This window comes from Calypte anna, chromosome Z (assembly GCF_003957555.1).
Source record: "Calypte anna isolate BGI_N300 chromosome Z, bCalAnn1_v1.p, whole genome shotgun sequence".
Taxonomy (NCBI): Eukaryota; Metazoa; Chordata; class Aves; order Apodiformes; family Trochilidae; genus Calypte; species Calypte anna.
This window is the reverse complement of record NC_044274.1, coordinates 65,681,274-65,703,049: the sequence shown is the minus strand read 5'-3', so window position 1 is coordinate 65,703,049 and position 21,776 is coordinate 65,681,274. Positions and strand designations below refer to the sequence as shown.

The 21,776-nt window shown below is 43.0% G+C and overlaps 1 protein-coding gene across 3 annotated transcripts; it reads right to left on the bottom strand.

The window, feature by feature from the left end:
- Positions 1-1,386: 1,386 nt before the first annotated feature.
- Positions 1,387-20,335, bottom strand: RNF20 (ring finger protein 20). Of its 3 annotated transcripts, none has more exons than XM_030466695.1 (21): positions 20,298-20,335; positions 19,119-19,182; positions 18,592-18,778; positions 18,275-18,442; positions 18,027-18,174; positions 17,681-17,863; positions 15,590-15,708; positions 14,200-14,346; positions 13,926-14,003; positions 13,352-13,471; positions 11,925-12,104; positions 11,646-11,781; positions 10,899-11,020; positions 10,175-10,572; positions 9,493-9,610; positions 7,919-8,068; positions 6,531-6,743; positions 5,326-5,451; positions 4,107-4,247; positions 3,663-3,764; positions 1,387-3,425 (listed from the first exon to the last, which is right to left on the bottom strand). In XM_030466695.1, exons 3-21 carry the CDS (start codon positions 18,718-18,720, stop codon positions 3,249-3,251), a joined length of 2,955 nt encoding a protein of 984 aa, XP_030322555.1. In that variant the 5' UTR covers positions 18,721-18,778; positions 19,119-19,182; positions 20,298-20,335; the 3' UTR covers positions 1,387-3,248. The 3 variants fall into 3 exon arrangements, with proteins under 3 accessions (XP_030322555.1, XP_030322556.1, XP_030322554.1); XM_030466696.1 differs by lacking the exon at positions 20,298-20,335 and adding an exon at positions 20,195-20,232; XM_030466694.1 differs by lacking the exon at positions 20,298-20,335 and adding an exon at positions 20,138-20,214.
- Between the last annotated feature and the right edge of the window lie 1,441 nt (positions 20,336-21,776).

Here is a 21,776-nt window from a genome sequence, read left to right as displayed (position 1 = left end):
CCAAACCACAGCATTGGCAAAATGATATTCAAACAATGCCTGGCTCTCCACAGGCAGCAGAGCTAGCAAGAAGTTGTGAGGTCTTTAAGACATTTTTCACAAGCTATTAATACTGTTACTGATTCTGATGTCACTGGGCTGGAAGGTGCTTATCTTAAGGAAGTTGTTAATCCCCATCTTTTTATTTGGTAAACCATTGAACTACTCCTTATTTTGTGATTCACAGCCATTCTCATACCAACCTTCCCATCCCTGCTGACCTTGTAGCAGCTACGATTCAGGTGCCAGATTTCTTGATTTATTTCAACAAGCACGCCTGTCTCATGAGTTTTATCATCAGAGTGCCCATGCACTCAGGTGCTCTTTTCACCTCACTCAGAAGCAGGCTCGTCAAATTGTTGCTGCTTGTCCTGACAGACAACTTATGCAGCCTTTGCCACATTTTGGCACTAAACCACGAGGTTTAAGTCCCCTACAGATCTGGCACACAGACATCAGGCATATCATGGACTAAAATATATTCATGTGATCACTGATACTTTTTCAGCCTATATCTTTGCATCTGCTCATACTGTAAGAAACATCTGTTAGCTGCATTTGCAGAGCTTGGTGTTCCAGCACAAATCAAAACAGGTAATGGGCCAGCATATAAATCGCAACTTGTTCTTGAATTTTTTCAGCAATGGGGTATCACAGCTATCATTGGAATCCCTCACTCCCTGACTGGACAAGCCATTATTGAACAAGCACATGGTAATTTAAAAGCCGTCTTAGCTAAACAAGAGGGGAAGCCTGGGATACACACCCTAGGAACGCTTACAAAAAGCACTCTATGTTTTAAACTTTTTAAACCAAGCAGAAAATTATGTGACCCCAACAGAAAAACACTTTGGAAAGATGCAAGGTATACAGCAAGGGAAAGCTTATGCTAAAATTTGAGGCCTTAATACTCATTTATGCAAGGGCTATTCCCTTTAATAGCCTGGGGGCAAGGATATGTTTGTCTTTCCACAGATGCTGAACCTCAGTGGATTCCAGCAAGGTGGGTGAGACCAGCATCGCCTCCTGTCTCATCATCATCACCCTCACAGGAGGACTAACATTCTTCTGGTGCTCCATGCAGCCCAAGGAGAATGTCTGGGTAACCTTGTCCAATGTAGTTGGCCATGATTTTTTGTGCCTATCGGTGGCAACACCCGCAAACCCTTTCAGTACATGTTTGGTGGGCCTTCCAATAGACAACTGGACTGTGCTCCAACCCCAGTCCCCCTTCCCTTTTAAGGATGGTAAACCCACTGATACCTGGGATATTTGGGCACCCCATCTGCCTTTTACCACAATGGAGCCCCAGGAAATTTATTTGTTAGGTTCAGTTAAAATTAATTATTTTTTTAATTATACAGGCAAAGATCAATTCTTAGTTCAGAATGTTAACTCACTGTTGCTTGCACACAGAATGCAACTGCATGGTGGAACTATACTTCAAAAAAATTTCTCACTCTTCTAAACACCCCTATTGCTTTACCCAGAAGGATCTTTCTCCAGTGACTGTGTGTGGCCTTATATTTCTTCTCATCTGAAAGGAGGACCTTGCAGCTTGGGTCATTTGACTCTATTAAAACCAGAAATTTTTATGCGTTTAAACTATACACAAATTCACCATTTCCACAGGGCAAGGCTATCTTTCCACACTTTTCAGGCTGACTTGTAAGGATACATTTTGGAACCCTGCTGACGTTATCATTGCTTCTCTTTTTGCTCCTGGAGTTGCTTGCTGCACAAGCTCTAACAACTCTAAATCAACTTGGGCTGTTGGCTTGCCAAGAAAACTAAATACAACATCTAACTCTCTGCTTTGTTGCTTCATGTAGATTCAGTGAGACATGCTGCTTTATAAAATCGTACAGCCATTGATTTTTTTACTCCTTGCCCACAGGCATGGCTGTGAGGATTTCGATGGCTTATGCTGTATGAACCCCTCTGATCATTCTGAATTGGTGCATATAAGTATTCAAACATTAAAGACCTGACATAAAAATTTAAGGTTGAAGATGACTGGAACCCTTTTGGAGGTTGTTTCCTAATTTAAGAACTTGGTCAAAAAAGATTAGGGTTAGGAGGTTCTATGTTATTGATTTTTATTTGTCTTTTAGTTTGTATCCCATGTATAGTTAAACTTATGCAAATGCAACACCCGGGCCCTCAAGCAGGTGATGCTGACAAACTTGCAAAAACAAAGGGGGAGATGTGGGAATTGGTGAAGATGTTATAAGAATGACAACTCCGCAAAGACCTTGGAGCAGAAGTAATGATCCTTTGCTCCCTAAAAAGAATCATGGGAGAGAAGCTGGGCTACACTTGATAAAGAGAGCAGACATGCTTTGTGCTGATAAGAACAGTAATTTTGTCTATACAGAAGTAGTATTCTTCCACAGATTTCTTGGAACTTTCCAATAAGAGAAAATTCAGGAGAGGGTTTGGGGGGAGGTTTGGCTATAAAATGAAGCTTTCAAGTTAATAAACTTTGATTCAGATTGTCTCAGTGAATCTGGGCCCATGCCTTAATACAACACACGGGAAGTTATCTATATCAAACAGGGTCCATCAGTGGAATGCTATTTTCAAAGATTCTTCACCATTCTCCTTTCTCCTCATCTGGATACTAAGACACATGTCTGCTTTTGGGAGTACAGAGGATGTTTGATGATGTCCCTGCACCAGCCTTCACAGATTCTTTTCCTGACTCAAGAATATACACGCCGAAGGAGTCACTCCACTGAAGGCTACAGATATATCTGTTAATTTGGTTTTTGAACCTTTATTTGCTAAGCTATTCACCCTACGAAACACTACCATACCCTGATGTCATTTAAAAATTAACATCCAAAGCAAATTCCTCAAATAAAGGCCTCATTTTTCTCCGCTGCACTGAAGATGGCTTCCATCCCATCAAGACAGAACTTCAGTTCGATGTTCCCAACTCAGCAGTCTTAAAGTGATGGATGGAAAATGTCCTCTCAGGAACAAAGAACCCGCAAAAAACGAGAGTAAGAATAAAAGAAAAGAGACACAAAAGGAACTGAGAAATAGAACCTTTCTCTTTCCATTCCCTAACTACACTTCCCAGAAGAGAACAGCAGATCAGCTGACAGAAGCACTAACTTGCCCCAAGGGTGACAACCACAGGAGGTGAGGGAAGCTGGGTGGCCAACATAAGCAACTACTTTCTGTCACTCCAGTGAAAAGAATCAACCAATGTATATCCGATGGAAGTCGTTGGCACCAAAGGCAGCATTGCACTTGGGGCACTTGCGCTGCCGGGTGTCGTAGCGTGTTTTCACACACTCAAAACAGAAGACATGAAAGCACTTGGTGAGCACAGCATCCTTTTTGCGCATGTTACAGCACGGGCAGGTCAGGCGGGCCTGCAAGACAGAAAAGTTATAGTGAGGGCCCCCTGCATTGCAATAGGTATGTAAAAAGTTAAGTAAAGAAGAAGGCCCTTCCATTTCTCAGAAGGAGAAGGTGGTTTCTTCAGTGCAAGATAGATCTGTACTCTTTGCCTGAGTACAGACAAGAGATGTCCAATACTGAAACACAACTACAAAGCTTTTTTACTAAAATGGAGTTAAAGAGGGAAGCTGATAGAGAAAGCCACTCACCTTGTAATCCTTAATTTCCTCCATCAGTATCTCATCACAGTTGGGAACCATGTCAGGCTTCTTAGTGGTCTCCAGCTTCCTGCGTAACCTAGAAATATCTTCCTGCATAAAACCAGGAGACAAAAAATTATAAGGAGCATATTCTCTCTCACAGCTTCTTGAAGAGACAAAAAGAACTAGCACCAGGCCAACAATACACCTGAGTAAGACACTCCACACATACTATCATCCCTGACAGTCAGCAGACTTACAACATTACATTACCATCTGGTGTCCTATGTATTGTTAGTTATCAGTGGAAAAAACCTGAAAGAGCCAAGACCTAATGAAGGTGAAATCCAAGTAAAACTGGACCGCCAAAAAAATAGCATAGTTGCAACTCACTCCAAGCTCAATGTACAAGGAGACATCAAAGCTGTGAAGAGCTGTGCATGAGATACATACCTCAGCCCTTTTGAAGTTGAACATTTCTTTCTCTCTAGTTACTCTGTTTTCCACAATCTCATCCTGGAAGTCATGTAACTTCTTTTGAGCCAGCTCTAGCTGGGCTTTCAGATCATCTGCAAGCTGGGCTGCATCCATGGCCTGAAAAACAAAGCCACAGAAGTAACAAAGATGGAAAAAGGGCTCCACTGATTCCTAGTTTCTCTGCCTGGCAACCCAAGACTGCCCACAGAATACTCCTCGGGCTGCTGGAGATCTCTTTTTAAAAATCTAATTTAGGTAATTCCAAATGGAGTAAAGGGAATAACAAGAATTACTCCTTAAACATTACTTCAAAAGCAAAATATTTTATTTTTTAACAAGTTTTAATAATTCAGCTTCAAACATTCCTCTTCAGTAGAGCCAAACCCTGTCACACTGCAATGCATGTCACTTAGACAAATCCTAATAATCACACAATTCTCTTCTTCAAATATTTTCAGCCTTTCACCTTTTGCATTTTCTCTGCTAAAATGTTTAGAGGCAGTTCTATAGCTGAGCTACACAGAACCGCAAGATAAGTGCTTCTTTTTAAGCATTTTTTCTCTTCATCATGTTTCTTATCACTGACTGTCCATACACCAATGACTCTAATATCCAAGATCGCTCAATACCACAGACTGTGATATTAAGCACAGTTAATAGTGCTGAATTCCTCATCATCTGCTTCTTCACATTGGTATTTTTGCATTCCTTTCTTCCTGTTTTCATGTCATTCCTGAACTTCTAGTCAAGATTAATCAACAAAGCAGCATCAACCATGAGGCGTGTCTTACCTTATTCGTAAGAGACCTACTTCATTGATCTTAGACATTTGTTAAATATCTTAACACTTCCCAGCCATATTTGCCTTTTACTTATGCCATTCTTTCCCATAGAACTTCGATCTTGGTTAACTACATCTGGCTGCTGCCTCTTCTTCTACAAGTTTGCCTTTTTCAGACACCTTACTTCAGCTCTGTTGTCAGACTTTCACAGAAACACTTATGACTCTCTCCCCCTTACCAAATGAAGCATCAGTCTACAATACTTAATCAGAACTTTTTTCAGGACACCTCAGCCTTCTGTTGTACAAGTCTCAAATCAGGATTACATAATATTAATGAGACCTAGGGCCTTCTATGCTCCCCACAAGACAATGCCATGTTACAGTCCAAGAGGAAATCAGTATGTCACTCACCTTGCGTTTGTTCATTTCCAGGGCCTGTGTTCTGAGACCAAGTTCTTTCTCTCCTGTTCCAATACTGCTTTGCAGTAAGTGCTCCTTCTCCTCCAGCTTACGTACAACCTGCAGCTGGGCATCCACCTTGGAAAGGGAGAGAGCAGGTAGGGAAGAACTGAGCTGCATGTTCTGCAGGTCTTCAAAGCTGTTATTAAAGCTGCACACTAAAACTATCCCTGTCTCCCCATCAACAAGTACCTCTTCAGCTTGCCTTTTTCTCCCTGAACAGATAAAATAGCAGTCTAAGAGCTGTATATGAACTGAACACTTTAAAACATGTCAGTCAAATACTAGCAACAAAGATTATTTTTTGGAAGGCAGCTTACAGAATTGCTGCAAGTCAGTCAACAGTTCCACTTTGGTTCCAAGGATGGCAGAACATATATGCAGAAGTACCATTATGACAGGAAAATGAATTCTGACTTCTCCCTCCTGCTCTCTGTATCAATGAACCTGCATGATATTTCATATAACAGTCTCTATTTCTTACTAAGACAGGTCCCTTTGAAATCTGATGCAGCATACCTAAGGCTGATCATGAGAACATTCCCTCCTCTACTGATTTTGGCAGGGATAATAGTCCATTATCTTCACAGTAGCTCGTGGTGGTGCATTTTGGATTTGGGACTAATTTAAGACCAAAAAAGATGTTAACAACACACTACTGTTTCAGCTGCTGCTGAACAGTACTTGCATAGTCAAGATCCTGTCTCATGCTGCCTACTACAAAGTAGGCTGAGGGTGCACAAGAAGCTGCGATGGGACACAGCTGCAATAGCTGAACCAAACTGACCAAAAGGATGTTCCACACCATATGATGCTGAGCTCAGCAATGAGAGCTCGTGGAAAGGAGGAAGGAGGGGGTGATGTTCAGAGTTATGGCATTTGTCTTCCCAAGTAACAATCACACATGATGGAGCCATGCTTTCCTGGAGATAGCTGAACACCTGCCTGCCACAGGAAGCAGAATTCCTCATACTGTTTCTCTGGTGAGCACAGCTTTGCTTTATCTAAACCCAGCAAATTTCTCACTTTTGCCTGTCTGATACTCTCTCCCATCCCACTGTGGGGAAGTGAGCACAGAGCTGCCTTCCAGAGTTAATCCACAGCACCTTTATTTCCCCTCATCAGTTCTGTTGTTTTCTGTCCTTCACCCAGGCTACCTGTGTCTTCAGTGTCAAAACTTGGTCTGCCAGCTCCTCCTTCTCCTCTTTCAGCAGCTTATGGATCTGATTGGACTTGATGCGTTCTGACATCAGCTTGAAGTTGGCATCATCCTTCTCCCGCAACTGCTGCATGAGGCGGATATTCTGCTCCTGCATGTCTTCAAAGGCTTGGCCTGTGACATCCATTTCTGACAGCAGGGCCTCCTCTTCCTGCAAAGGAATCACAGGTTCTGGCAAAATGGTCTCCCGTACCCCCTACAATGACCCTGAAGTTTTTACTTAGAGACACCAAATCTAGCACAGATGATGACTCAGTATCAGAGAACAGTACCTTCCCAGCAACAAGACAAAAGTGCCCCCTGAAATCCACAACAAAGTGGAGATACCCTAAATTACAAAAAAAAAAGAGATGCATTCATAGACGGTGGCTCATGTGCTTTCAAAAACAGCTGCAAGATTTGCTGCCAGAGCTGGGCAGAAACCAGCCCCTAACTTCAGACAGATAGGAGGGCAGCTGTCATATACACTATGCCAAGAATTCTACATGTGAACAACTCAAAAGCTTCAACTAAGAGGCTGCTGAGCCCCTCAGACTCACTTAGGCCACTTCAACATTAAAGGAGTTAAGTGACAGGACATAATGGTTCTGCACTACAAGGAAATAAGTCCTAATTCTAAAAAAGTACATGTCAAGTCACTGGCTTGCTTCTCTCCTACTGAGGTGGTCCTGCTTTCTTATTGCATTAATCCCTTTTTTTTTTTGGAAGAAGGTATGTCAGTACTATGCACGTGCAATAATCATTACTGTGATTAATAATTAACTGTGCACAGAATACTTTTTAAAAGGAATTGTAACCTCCTCCCCTAGAGCCTGATACAACCATCTCTCCTCTGAGCTCTTCACCTAGGCCACCAACAATTAAAACATTCCACATCACCCCTACCATGAGCTTTGTGACACTGTGGTATAATGGGGCTATTTTAATTGTTAGTGGATTTTTTTGGCTAGTTGAGGTTTTTCCCTTTCAATAAAGACAGACAAAACTCACAACTCTGCCACTTAAAGAGACAGAAATTCCTTCTCTCGGGTAGCCCTCTTGGCTGTAACCAGAAGACAACACTTTCCCAGGTGCTCTAGCCAAGTCAGAACTCATCAGAAACTCTTCCACCTCAATATGAGGAAAAGTTTTTTTTACTGTAAGGGTGATGGAGCACTGGAACAGGCTGCCCAGAGAGGCTGTGGAGACTCCTTCTCTAGAGAATTTCAAGACCCATCTGGATGCATATCTGTGTGACCTGCACTAGGTGATCCAGCTTTGGCAGAGGGGTTGGACTTTATGATCCCCAGAGGTCACTTCTGACCCCTAACATTCTGTAATTCTCACCTGTTTAGCCATGGCTAGTTTCTTCTGTAAATACTCAATTTGTTCCTCCACTGCTCGGATCTTGCGGAGGGCATCCTCATCAGCCATCTTTTTACTCTCCTTTTTCTCTTTGTCCTCCAGTTCTTTCACCCTCTGCCTCAGTTCTTCCAGCTAAAGCAAGAACAAAGAAGAAATTACACTAAACACAAAAATGTGGCCTAAACATTCTTAAGAGCCCATTTCACCATCATTTTCTGAAACACTGCAGAAACTGCTGTCAAAGCATGGGCAAACTCATCTCATTTGACAGAAGATCATATTACTGGCAGATGGAATTTTAAGATGAGTTGTAAGCCCAACATTTTGATTTCAAAACCTCTGAAAATTCGATAGCATCTTTTATCAGAATACGAACATCAGTTTCATGCCATTGTATACTTAAGAGTATGTGAACAGAGTGTATCTGCTCCTTTGAGAGTGTCTGGTCAATTACTTTTTTCAATACAAAAAGGAGTAATAAGAAAAAGAGGAAGCCATAAAGGATAAAGAGACCCAAACCTGACAGACAAATGATAAGGGAGGAAGTGATGAGAACCAAACCTAGTTACTCATACTCATTAAAAGCATGTGAAAATGCCAGAAACTAAATACAGAAACAGCTGACAAAACAAATGGAGACAAAGACAAGAAACAAACCTCCCCAGTCACAATAGCAGAAAGGCTATGGAGAAACTACAGGCACCACTAGGAAGAACAATATAGACTTTGCAACTGCAAAGACTGTAGAGCAGGAGTGGGTCCTGGACTGTGAAGGCTGTGGGAAACCATACAGCTGTACAAACCCAGAAGGGATGTGCAAGAGAAAGGAGAGCAAGGATAAAAAAAAAGTGGATTTAGGGAATGGTACAGAAGGAGCCAGTCACATGTAAAATGAGGGCAGCCCTGCACATGATAACCACCACAGCCTGTGCTATCTTCTCACATCTTATCCATCATTTGTCTAACTACCTCTTTGTAAAGCAACACTCTACCTCATGTGCATGTCTGATATATGGAGTAAGGGCTAGCTACAGATGAGACTTGTATGTGTAGACTGGGATCACAACAGCAGCAGACACAAGGGGCCATGCTGGGACCTCAGGGATCTGTGAATGCCTGTGTGTTTGTGAACCTAGAAGGTGTTGTGCACGTGTCTGCAGTAGTAACATTCTGTACCTCTACCACCCAAAGAGAAGGAAAAGGACCTGTCTGTCTATACTTGTTTCACAAGTCCTTTAAGTCCTGCTGAAAGCAGCAGCTTGTTTGTGGCAGCTTGTTTGTGAATAGCTTTGTCAGCGTCCCTTGTGTATGTCTATGCTGACTCAATCTGCAACTGGGAAAACAAGAGCCATATCCCTCAGCCTGAGCAAAGAAACCGTCCTTGAACAGAGGAGGGCATGCCAAAATCTCCCTGTTCACCTCTACACCTCTTCTAAGTGACAAAGGTGAGAAGAGGAAAGATCTGCAGTTTTGAAGACAAAAACAGAGTTAAGGTATCTATCCCAAAATGAAGTTTTAAGTATCATACTTAATAGAAAATACTAAATGAAATTTACCTCAGCTTTTGCCTTCTTCTCAGCTGCCATCAGCTGTACCTTGTCCCTCTGTTCTTTGGGGGCAGAGCGGTACATATCTAGCAACAGCTTCATCTCCTTCTGGCTCTCCTGGGCTTTCCTGGAGATACGGAGAGGGACAACTGTGAGAACATTGCAGCAAAGCAACATTTCTACATATCCAAGAGAAATCAGAGCAATATTCCCACAGTCTCCAACACAGTATTCATATGGAGTCATCCTTGGCTCATCTTACCCTGGTAACATAAAAAAGCCAAGGAAAATGGGCTAAAGGGTCAACACAAATGTTTGGGCACATGAGCTGGAAAAGCAAAAAGAAGTGGGGTGGGGTGGGGTGCAAACATACCCTGGCAGGAAGCAACACATTATCCATCTCTGCTTTGGTACTGATCCAAGACATTGTGGACTATGGGCCCTTTATTAATAGCCTGCTGCCATAAAGTTTTGCACAATTGTTACAACAGCAACAAATGAAGATTACTTGACACACACCATGGAGTATCTGGTTTGCTGATTTATGTTTTAGGCTGTTGGAAAAATGTTATTACGTTGTCAAAATCACAATCAGATCTAGCTAATCCTGTAAGAGCAAGCTACAAGTCATCTCACATGAACACCTCAGTTTGAGCACTACTCAAGCAGGAAAGGGAGGGACAACTCTTACTTGAGCTCAGCCTTCAGCTGCTTGATCACTTCAGCTTCCTTCTTCCTTCCATCCTCATGTTTCCCTTTCTCCTTCTCTTTGGGCTCTCTCTCCTTCTCAGATTCTTTTTGCTTCTGCTTTTCCCGCTCTCTTTCCTTTTCCTTTTCTTTCTCTTTCTCTCGCTCTCTCTCTCTCTCTTTTTCCTTCTCTCGTTCCCTCTCCCTCTCCCGTCTCTCACGCTCACGTTCCTCTTCATCTCTTCTGGCCTTCATTTCATTAACATCTTCAGCAGCAGCCTTGGGGGCAGGTGCTTGGGCAGAAGGATCATCAGGTTCTTGTTTTATCTCTGGAGGTTCCTCCTTGGTGTCTTCAGTGCTGGACTGGGACTGTAAGATAGCACTACCACTGCGAGAGCGGATCTGTTGTGGAATAGCATGGAAGATGACACAGAAGAAAACAAACCATTATGTTCTAACCCAGAAATCTACCTTATCCCCTTCCCCTGTCCAACCCAGTTCATGCTTGCACACCTCCTCCGTAATTGCTACTATTTTTCACTAAGCACTATACAGCTACAAAGACCATTAATTTGTTAAGTGGAAGCAGCAGAGTGTAGAGCTCCATCAAAAATTGCACTGCATCCTGCATGCTGTAACAGAAAGGCTGATATTGCAGGTGTGGGTGATAGCATTCCCCATTCTTCTAAGCACTTTCTGTTCTTTTGTGGAATTTCCTGCTTCAATACCTTGCTCAAGTCAGATTGGGCCTCTCTTAGTTTGCGTTTGTATCTTAACACCTCTCCCTTCAGCTGGTGGTTGTGATTTTGGAGGCTGCTGATAAGATGACGCATCTCCCGATTAATTGGGCCTACAAAAAGAAACACAACTGTTACAAACCACATTTTGCCTATTTTCTGCAAGGACTTTAATGGAGATGGTGAACAAGCTAAGTGACTACCAATGTTAAAGAATAAAAGTAAGAATATTATTCTGCCACACAGGAGAGCCACGTAACACATTTGCAGAAAAAAAGTTATACTAATTTTACATGCAACAGTAAGTCCTTGCAAATGCGTAGTCCTAGCTTCCCCTTAACATTATGTTTTTTCCACATTCCTAAACTAAATGTGTCATGCTACAAGAAAATCTTTATGACCTAAACATTACTTCAGAAATCTGTTCTTTATTTCCTCTGATGAAATTTGAAAACCACTGGTATCCTATTCCAGGCTGTCATTCAAAACTTGCAAATGAACTTCTAATAATGCAAAATACTCTGTGACGAACCACATACAAAAATGTATGCATTTTGCAGCACCTAAAAGGAAGCCAAATGACATGGAACTGGTCTCCCATAAAACACACAAAGAGCTTTGTAAACTTACCAGAAAAAGTATTTAACAGTAACAGAATAAGAGTCAAACAAGATGATTTTACTGAAATGCAGCCTCTAATGACTATTTGTTTTTAAGCATAGCAGAAAAAACCCATACCTGCTTGTTCATTGGCAGCCAGTGTCTGTTCAAACTCTATCCTCAGCATCTCATATTCTTTGCGGACTTGTGCCAGGGTGTCCTCTAACTGAATCACTTCTGTGCGCAGTTTCTTGTGCAGGCTGACCTCATCCCTCTGAGGAGTAAGAAGGGGACAGAACTTGGTGACTGCAGTTTCTCTCACCTCATCAGCATGAGGTACCAGAACAGATGAATTATGGCCAGGAAGACATATTTCCTGAGCCACCCAGACCCAGCAGTGATGCTGAATGCCACTACCTCAATCAGCTCCACTTGGCGCTGGTGTGTGGTACGGGTGCCGTGAAGCAGAGTGCGGGCCTCATCCAGGTGTGCCTTCAGCTGGAGACTCTCGTTGTACAAAACAGAAAACTGGGACTGCATGCAGCGATATTCTGGGGTCTCCTTCACAGCTTCTTCCACTGCTCGTCGCAACTCAACCTAGTCAAGACACAAGACAATGCTACAGAAAGGAAAATTCTCTTTGTCTTTGATATCTATTTTTGAAGGCAGGAGAACGGCGAATAAAGCAGCTACAAGCAAAGACAGAAGTAGAACTTCAATAACACTGCTGTGAAGTGATATCCTTCAGTATTCAATTTAAAAGTCTGTGCTTTCTCTCTATGCACGAGGCTGTTTCTCTTGCACATGACAAGATTTTTTGTTTCTTAGATTCTACAACAGTTTCTATCAAAGATATGAGTTTGGGAAATATACACCTCTTAAGTGGTATATCATATATATACCTTAAAACCATAATCACCTAGATCAATAACGATGGACAAATGGAAAAGTGTGACAGAAAAATTAAGAGAAAATACATATGCAGGTAGGCATTACATTAGCTTTCTACCAGTAAAAGAAGTAATGACTGAAAGGAAGAGAAATGGAAAAAAACAGTAGTACAAAATCTGAATTTTCTTTACAAAAAGAAGTTAGAAAATTACTGTGTCTACCAGCAGTGAAACACATACATACACACAGCTTAAGTTGTAAGCCAAATGGTGCTCAAAATAAACTCATGGGGAAAAACAGAATTTAGGAATGCCTCAAGACAGATTCTGGAATCTCATCTCTGACACTTAGATTATCAGCTCAGCCATTTTTTATAACAGGCTAACAGATCTATTGGTTACTAAGAAAAAAATCAACTGTATGTTACAGATAATAATCTACTACAGAGCCACATCTTTTTGTATGACAACCTTTAAGCACAGGAAACTCATATGCTGTTTCTTCTCTATCCATTCTACCACACTGGGAAAAAATTATGCTTACTGACTCTTTCAAGTGCTCTCTTACACAAGCTCCCCAATTTTTTTCAGTTCTCCAGTTCCACTTGTATGGAAAGGAAAAGGGTGTAGGAGGGGCCGATACTTCCAAAGACGTGAAATTAGTTTTAACTACACATCATTATAATGTACTAAACCAATCAGAATGGAAAACAAGACATAAGAAACTAAATATAAAACTAAACAAAAAAAATTCCATTGATGACCACATGGTGTCACCAATGCACTGAAATGCAAATATAAGGCATAAATCTGCTAAATTGTACCTTCTACAACCCAAGTAATGAGCAAGCACAGATTAGAAAACTAATGAGGTCTTCTGGAGACACAGTGCAGTAAGACAGAAGGCAAGAAGCCATAAACACCTTAGTTCTCAAATAGGTACAAGTGTCTCACCTTGAGTTTTTCATTCTGTGTTGTTACTTCTGCAAGATCCTGGCGTAGTTCCTCCAACTCATTGAGGCGATTTCCAGCAAGCTCTTTATTCTCTTCTAGCTCTGCATTCATCTCTTCAAACTGTTGGCAACAAACTTCTTGTAAATCACACAACCATAAAGAGGTCTGGTTTGGAAGGGACCTTAAAGATCATCTAGTTCCAACCCCCATAACATGGGCAGGGACATCTCCAGTTGGACCAGGTTGCTAAAACGCCCCATCCAACCTGGCTTTGAAAATTTCAAGGGAGGTGTCAATATATCTGCTAAGGGTAGATACTGTTAATGTATCTCCTGTTAATGTATCTACTGAGGGTACTAATTAAGGAACTATTTATACAGTAACAAATTAGACACTTAACAATGGGGTAACATTAAAAAGTAAGACAGTCTATCTCCACTAGGTCTGTTTCATAAGAAGGAAACTTATACACAGAAAAAATGGCCTACCCAGGGTCTCCTCCTCTCTGTAGCCCTATGCACAAACTCTGTTACTTTATTCTTCCCTCTGCCCATGCCCAAGCCTCTGACGTTACCTTGCGGGCATTAATGGTGATGGTGCCTCCATAAAGGCTGCTCCCAGCTCCATAGACCTTGTAGCCTTTGGAATTTACCTAAAAAAAAGGCAATAGATTTCATCAATACCCAATAAAATGCCAAGACTGCTGATAACTGGCAACATAGTCAAAACCAAAGATGGTACCCTACAGAAGAATCTCAATTCTCACAGCAAAGTACCATCAGATGATGTCACAGATCTCATAATTATACCTGCTTTTCTGTTTTCCTGTGATACAGGTTAGTACTTACTCGTTCCAGAACATCTGCCAGGTGCCGGTTGAGCCTCTGCTCCCTCTTTCGTATCTTGTCAATATCCCACTGAAGGTCATCAATCATAGTCTCCAGAACAGAGACCCGAGATTCTGCTGTCTCCACTCTCTCTTGCAGCTTGGAGAACTGCAATCAAAAGAGTGTTTCAGCCAGCATATTGAATAGAATCAACATTTACTGAGACTGCTCAGTATTAATTTTGCTCTTACCGTACCCTGGATTCATATGCTTTACACCCATCTTTTGCTGGGATGACAGACTACTCAATGAACTGTCCTAAATGTTACACTAGTTGAGTCTCCCCATGGCAATGGAAGTAAGACAAAACTAAAAAGAAGCTGCTAATATCTAGCAGAGTACAGAGGCAGTCACCTCAGCCTACTAAATTTTTTCTTTCTTTTAATTTTCAGCCTATGTGTTCATCTACTCTACAGACCAATGAAGTGCTTGTTGGTCTAACACTGAACAAGGCAAGTGTTCACACAGTTATTAAAAAAGAAACCCCCCCCAAAAATGCCAATAATGTGAATCTCTCGATGACTGGGACCACTTTGTAATTTACGGCACTTCCATACATGATGCATTGAAAGCGAGTGTCATCGTTTGAACAGGAGGAACTAAAGGAGAGCTTTCAGACTCTGAGAGGGACAGAATGCAAAGGGAGGGATCTATTCCCTCCTATTTCCTGCCTTACTCTATAGAAGATCGGGAAGTCAGCAGCTCCTCCCTCTTTTTCTTCCCACTTCCTGCTGGCTGTGCTGCTGTTCCCTGTCACCAGCTCACCATGTGCTATCTATCAGGTTGTGTGTGTGTGTATATACATATATATATATATATACACATATTTGTATGTATTTGTATTCTTTGCTACTTTGCCCTTTATGCTATTGCCTTTCCCTTGTGTTAGTAACAACCTGTATCCATTTGTTTTCAGTTTTCAACTTGGGAGTCTCATCTTTATTCCCCTTTTATCTTCCCTTTGTTGTGGAAGGGAGAGAAGAATTCTGTCATTAGGTTTGTGGTTGCTACACTGTGACACCGAGAAATTTGAAGAACAAGGAATGCCATCTTATGTGCCTCAGATGTTTACATAATCAACTCAGCATCACTTTACCACTTCCTGTGCTGATTTCCCTTAAATTCTTTCAACTCACTGGTTCATTATACTTTCATCCAGTGATGTAATCAATCTGAATTACACAGAAAATCTACATACAATTCTCCACAACAACCCTTTCCATAACCTTTGTTCAGAAGGCAACCTTCAGACCATGTTCTTTCCAAGACAATCTGCCTTCCAAACTATGGTAACCACAAATTATTCTAAGCAGGACCCCAAAGCAAGTTTCATTCACTCTTCTTTTTATACCTCCTGAGACATGATTCGGTGCTTCTCCTGAAGAAGATCAGCCAGCTCCTGCAACCGTCCATTCTCATGTGAGAGGTAGGTATTAAGTTCCAGGACTGCTTCTTCCATCAGTGAAATATCTGCAAGAAGCATTAAAAAAATGAAAGATTGTTTCTAATTCTTGAACAGCTAAGATAAAACAAACAAACAAAAAAGCAAACAAAAACACAAAAACACAACAAACAAAAAAACCACAAACAAACAAACAAAAGCAGAAAAGGAATTTCCTGATTTAAATTCTCCTTACTACAACTCTCCAGAAGGTGGTTCCCGAGGGTCTGATCTCCAGACACACATATTGTGTCTCAGTGACTTGCATCACTAAACAAATGGCTCTGCAGTTTAACATACTACATATTTCTGATGGCCAGGTAACATCCCCTCAAATCAGAGATCATTCCACTTGTGTCAGTGCCAGCAACACAAAACATGCCCTTGACGCCAGATCTAATGCAGATGAAATTCAGGCAGAAACCTGCTACAAGAGGTGGTCTGAAGCACCACTTAACAACTACAGCAATTGACAACAGGCTCACACTGCACTGGTGCCAATCATGCTACAGTTACAGATTACCAACTAAGGACAGTAACGTTTTGCTACACCTGCCAGAGCTCCTTGAACAGAGTATACTGAACACACTGACAAACCATAGATGAGTTGACATTCAACCCATATTTTCATTTAAAAGTTGAAACTTCTAACAAAAACTAATGAAGTTTTTCAGCAAGTTACATGAGTATAAAATTAATCTGGTACATGAATTTTCAGAATTATAGAATCATAAATCTGGTATCAAAGTCTGAAAAATCAAGATCATCACTTCCTCAAGATCATCAAGTTCAACCATCAGTCCTACACTACCATAACCACTAAGTCTCTCATTTTTTGAACATTGCCAGAGGCAACACCACCACTTCTCTAGCAACCTGTTCCAATGCTTCACCATTCTTTCAGTGAAGAAATGTTTGCTAATCATTCCTACCACTGAAGCTTGTGTTTAGCTTTAGTCTGCAAAGCTCTGCTTTGTGCTCAAAATTGACAGCTACAGTAAGCATACCAAGACACTACATGCCTAACATTTTGCTTAAAACTGTGGAAACTGAGAAGCTGGTTATCCCTACACCTTTTACTCAACTGCAAGTGAGACGGGAGCCCAACAGTTTACAGTACAGTACTTCCAGGAGGGAAGCTGGGTTATAAGTTTCAACAGTAATCTGTAACTTCCCAGGTACACAAACACACTACGGGAAAAAAAAAAAAAAAAAAGCGCCTCTCTTTAGCCCAACACACTGCAGAGAGCTCTAAGCTGTCGCAGAACAAAACCAGTAACTGCTGGAGATGGAACCATAATTAAAACCAATTTATTCCACAGACAGGAGTCTGTACAGCTTATAGAGTTGGCCTACAATTAGTTACAGAAGAGACAAAAAAAATAACAAACCACACAAAAAAACTCCCACACATAGAATAACAACTACTGCAACAGTTACTTAAAACCTTAGGGTTTGAGGAGGAGGTAAAAGGACCCTACAGTGCATGTTCATTCAACCATTAACGTTAAGGCCCTCAGCCTTGAGGAGTTTCCATAACTGGAATTCCTACCACAGGGAGGTACTGGTGCTACAAACCCACTGTTCCAAGGAGGACACAAAAGGGCCTCCAGCAGGGCTGGATCAGGCCTCATGGTCATTCCTGTCTGGCTGAGGGCCCACAAGCTTCCACCATCCCCCCACCCAAGGTACATACGTGCCAGCCAGCACTCAGCACTGTAAGGGTGCAAAAAGTGAGGGCACAGCAGTCCTGTGTCCCTCTGGTCTTTTGTGAGGGCAAGTGTGTATCTGCATGGGGCAAAAACACTTCTAGAATACAGTGCTATTTTTACTAGAGGTTTTTGTTACTGAGAGCTTAGAAACTAAGCCAATTCCATTTATTGGAAAATAAACAAGAGTGAGACAGATGAGGCCTTACTGCTTACGCTGTAGAACCACGTCTAAAGGGGGGCAGATAAGGATTTTTGAGTATCAGCCAGGGATGAGCCACCTTGATCATACCTCCACTATTCAGCTTGTGGGACAGCACATCCACTTTCTCCTGCAGCTTGTCATACATGGTCACAATCTGGGCAACAGCCCGGCGGGAGGACTCCACACGCTCCTGCAGCTGAGATTCTATCTCCTCACTAGTGCTGCTGGCTAAAGTGGCCAGGAAGGAGAATGCTGGCTCCAGTCCCTCACCTGGGAACAGAGAGAAGCAAAGATGTAAATGTGCTCTGGCAGGCAACATGCTACTGGTCTTCACAATCAGAGCACATCTCCCACCCATGTCCCTAAAAAGGGACATGAACATTGCCCTCAGCTGAAATCTATCCTTTCCACCCTCTCCAGACAGATGCCTCACCTCTTTCCCTCTCATCTTTGCGCTCCTGATTACTGTCCGAGTCTGGTTCAGGTTCTGGTACCACCAGTGCTTTTCTTTCAGACAGAAGGTCTCCAAGACTTTGGTCCAGGTCAAAGCGCTTAAGGATGATGCGGATGTTTTCATCAAACTGAATGACAGGACAAGCAAGGCAAGACAAAAAATGGATGTGACTAAAAGGAGCACAATGAGAAAACAGCGTATCTAAAATGGCAGAACAAGTTACTAACCTGATTCCAGTATCGATTGATAATCAGCAGAGAGGCATCATCAGTGGCCTGCCGACGCTCCAGCTTCTCAATGTGCTCCCGCAGCTCGTCCTCAATTGCTTGACGCTGGTCCAGCATCTCTGCCAGCTTCCGGTTCTTGGCCTGTAGGGTCCGGATGTCCAACTCCTCCTGTACAGAACCACAAGTCAGGGCACACCCTACACAAGCCAGACCACAGGGCTCATATGGGAAAGCACAGAGAGACATCTATGTTTCCAGATTTAAAAAAAAAAAAAAAAAAGCAAGAGGTTGAGCGGGATTAGGAAAGGAAAACAAACCGTTGAGGAAACGCCACCAAGCTTAATGGTCTCCACTGTGGTCCCCGAGTCTTCAACCCCTGCCTTCTTCTCTGGAGGTGCAGAGGGGCCAGGCTCTCCAGCTGCCCGCTTATTGCCAATTCCAGACATGGTTGCCACACCATACAGGCTCTAGCCTTCCCCAAGTTCTTCCTCAACAATAAGAACACTATTAAAAAACAAAGAAAAAAAACCCAACAAACCATCAAACACACACACACGCGCGATCAATTCAGTTCAGGCTTTTAACAAATTATTCACAAAATCAAGGGAAGTTAGCGGTTGGAAGGGACCTCAAAAGATCATCGAGTCCAACCCCCCTGCCAGAGCACCTACTCCATCATAGGAATAAGACGCCAAACACATTACACACCATATAACTCAAAAGGTTTTGGAAAACAGTGGGCAAACATTAAGCCTTAGAATACACCACTAGAATTAGCACTGCAAAGTGTAAGTTGATGGTAAAAATTCCACTGCTCCATTATGTTAACACAGAAGCACTGTACCTTATCGCTCTCTTTGGAAAAAATCTTCATGCAGGTTCAGTCTCTGCTGTTTTGCTCCGTCCCTCTGTAGTAACAACAATTATTCAGATTAGACTTCAACGAGCAAATGAGACTCTGCATATGTAGCACCAGTTCACTTCACTTCACCAACCAAACTATTGTATCAGCTTTCAAAGTCAGCTAAACCCTTCTAGATGTGCACTGTAACAGCTTGCAGAAAGCTCCTGCAAATCCTACAGATCTGAACAGGCATTCTGAGCAACTTTTACAAAGGAGAGACACAGGTATGTTTGAGGCCTATCTGTCCCCTAGTTAATGCAGTCTCAAAAGCTCTGGACCACTAGTTATGGAAGCACAGAGTAACTGAGTAGCTGAAGCTCAGTGAGTGCCCCATGAATACAGCAGGGCCAGCCAGCACAGCAAAGGCCTTGTGCAGTCACCTTTTGAGTATCTCTAGACACAGAAACTCTGCAATGTCTCTGGACCACCTACCCCAGTGCTTGGTAACTCTCAAGGTTAAAAGTTTTTTTCTTATGTTTGCAAAGTATTTATTGCACAGGTCAAATCCTCTCTACCCTGACCACCATTAATCACCTGCAGAGTGCAAACTTCCTCAAGCTGATTATTTAGACGCTCATCGACAATGCCCACCAACCCTGTGTGAGCCTTTTCACACCCTCATGTCACCTCTAGTTAAGAAAACTTAGACACTTCCCGTACAAACACGATGCTCTATACACTTAAATTTTTTTTTTCATACAATTCACAGCCCCTTGGAGCACCCCACAAACCTGTCATGGCCTCCCACTGAAATGTCAAAGACACGGCGCACAGTCCCACAACACCCAGCAGCGACTGCTCTCCACCCAGAGCGAGAAACCCACTCCACACCGACACTGCCTCCCCAGAAACACACACACAGAGTTCCCCTTCACTGCTGCCACAAGCGCTCAGGGGCCTCGCCCTGACACCTGATCCTCTCTCCCAGACCCGTGCCCCCAAGGCAGCCCCTCACCCACCGTGCCTGAGGCCCCTGGAAGTGCACCAGGCCGTCGCTCGCTCGCTCGCTCACTTACTCTGTCTGTCTGCCTGTCCGTCCCTCCCTCTGTCCGTCCCTCCCTCTGTCCGTCCCTCCGTGCTCGGCCTGACCACAGCCGCCGCCGCGGCCCCCGTATTCACCTCAGCGACGGCGACAGCCACGGCCACCGCCTTCTTCCCACCCACCGGATGTCCCTGCCGGCAGCCCAATCGCCTGCGTGGACTCCCGAACGTCACACCTCCCCTTCCGGCCGCCATTTTGCCCTCACCCATGGTGGACGCTCCCGTCCCTGCCGCCTGCCCTCGCCTGACATGGCCGCCGTCGCCATGGCGCCGCTGAGGCACCTGTGGGCAGTGCCCGCCCCCGCTCGGAACATAATGGCTACTGTCGCCTCGCTACGGGCTCCACCTCCCTAGGCTGCTGGCCCCGGACGCCCCCTCGGCACTCGCCTGACCCTGGGGTGCGCCTTGGGTTTCAGTAAAATGTGTGTAAACCTGTGTGACGCGGCTGGCTTTTGGATGTGTAGAATGCACAAAGGTACCGCGCTGCCCAGCGCGGACTGAAACCGAAGGAATATTGTATATAATGCGAGCTTGAAGTATAATCATACAGAATCACAGAATGTTTAGGTTGGGAGAGACCTCCAAGATCATTCAGCCCAGCCTTTGATTAACACCACAGTCGACTACAAAACCATGTCCTTAAGTACCAGGTCCAAACGCCTTTTGGAGTGACTCCACCACTGATAAAATATAATAATCGGTATTGTAGGCTTACTGTCTCTGCCTGTCTTTGTAGGAAGACAAACATCAGACTTACTTAGCAGTTTAAAGATAGATTTGTGTCACTTAACCAGCTGCTAGAGTGCAAACTTCTCAAGCTGACTACTTAGACGCTCATCTACAATGCCCACCAACCCTGTGCACGTTTCTGGGTTTTTTTGTTTGGTTGGTTTTTTGTTTTCCTTGCTGCAGCTGTCTCCACTGGGACAAGGTGCAGTTCCCCTGCTGCAAGTCACAGTCTCACAAGGATCCTGTGCTCAAGAGCAATAAATACGCTGTCCTGGTAGTACTCTACAAGTCCTCAAAGCGGAGGTAGATCTGACTAACATGACTTCCTGAAGGAAAAGCAAAGATTGTTGTGGTTTGTTTTTTGTTGTTTTTTTTTTTTTCCTTGCAGCTGCCAGAACGAGCTTAGCAAGGCAGAGAGCTGCCGTGGCATTGTGAGCAACTGCGGTGGGGAAGTTGATAATCTTGGCTCCCCTGAGGTGTGTATGTACACAGTACTGCAGCACAAAATAAAGTTCACCTAATGGAAGTGGAAAGGTGAGTACTTCGGGATTTTTTTAAAACGGTGCCTTCAAACCTCTTCTGGTTAAAACCAAAACAAACAATAAGCAAACAAAAAAAAATTTCTAAACCATTTTCTGTTCAAAGCATTTCCTTATAGCTGGAGACCCCTTAGCTGAGTTATAAATGGTTGGTAAGCCATTGATTTTCAGTTCAGCCAGTCCTTGAACAAAATGTTTAAAAGCAAAAGGAGCTTTTTTGTTTAACTAAATGGACAAATTAATCAGGTCAGGTCTTCAGTATAGCTTCAGTTCTTGCATCTCCACTGCC

Bases quoted from the DNA above. Each gene is read 5' to 3' on its own strand.
- RNF20 (XM_030466695.1), bottom strand. From the start codon at position 18,720: ATGTCTGGAATTGGCAATAAGCGGGCAGCTGGAGAGCCTGGCCCCTCT. The intron at 4,248-5,325 runs GTGAGTGACATA...TTTGTTTTTCAG, and splicing joins TGGAAATGAACAAACGCAAG to GCCATGGATGCAGCCCAGCT. The intron at 3,765-4,106 runs GTATGTATCTCA...GGTTTTATGCAG, and splicing joins TCAACTTCAAAAGGGCTGAG to GAAGATATTTCTAGGTTACG.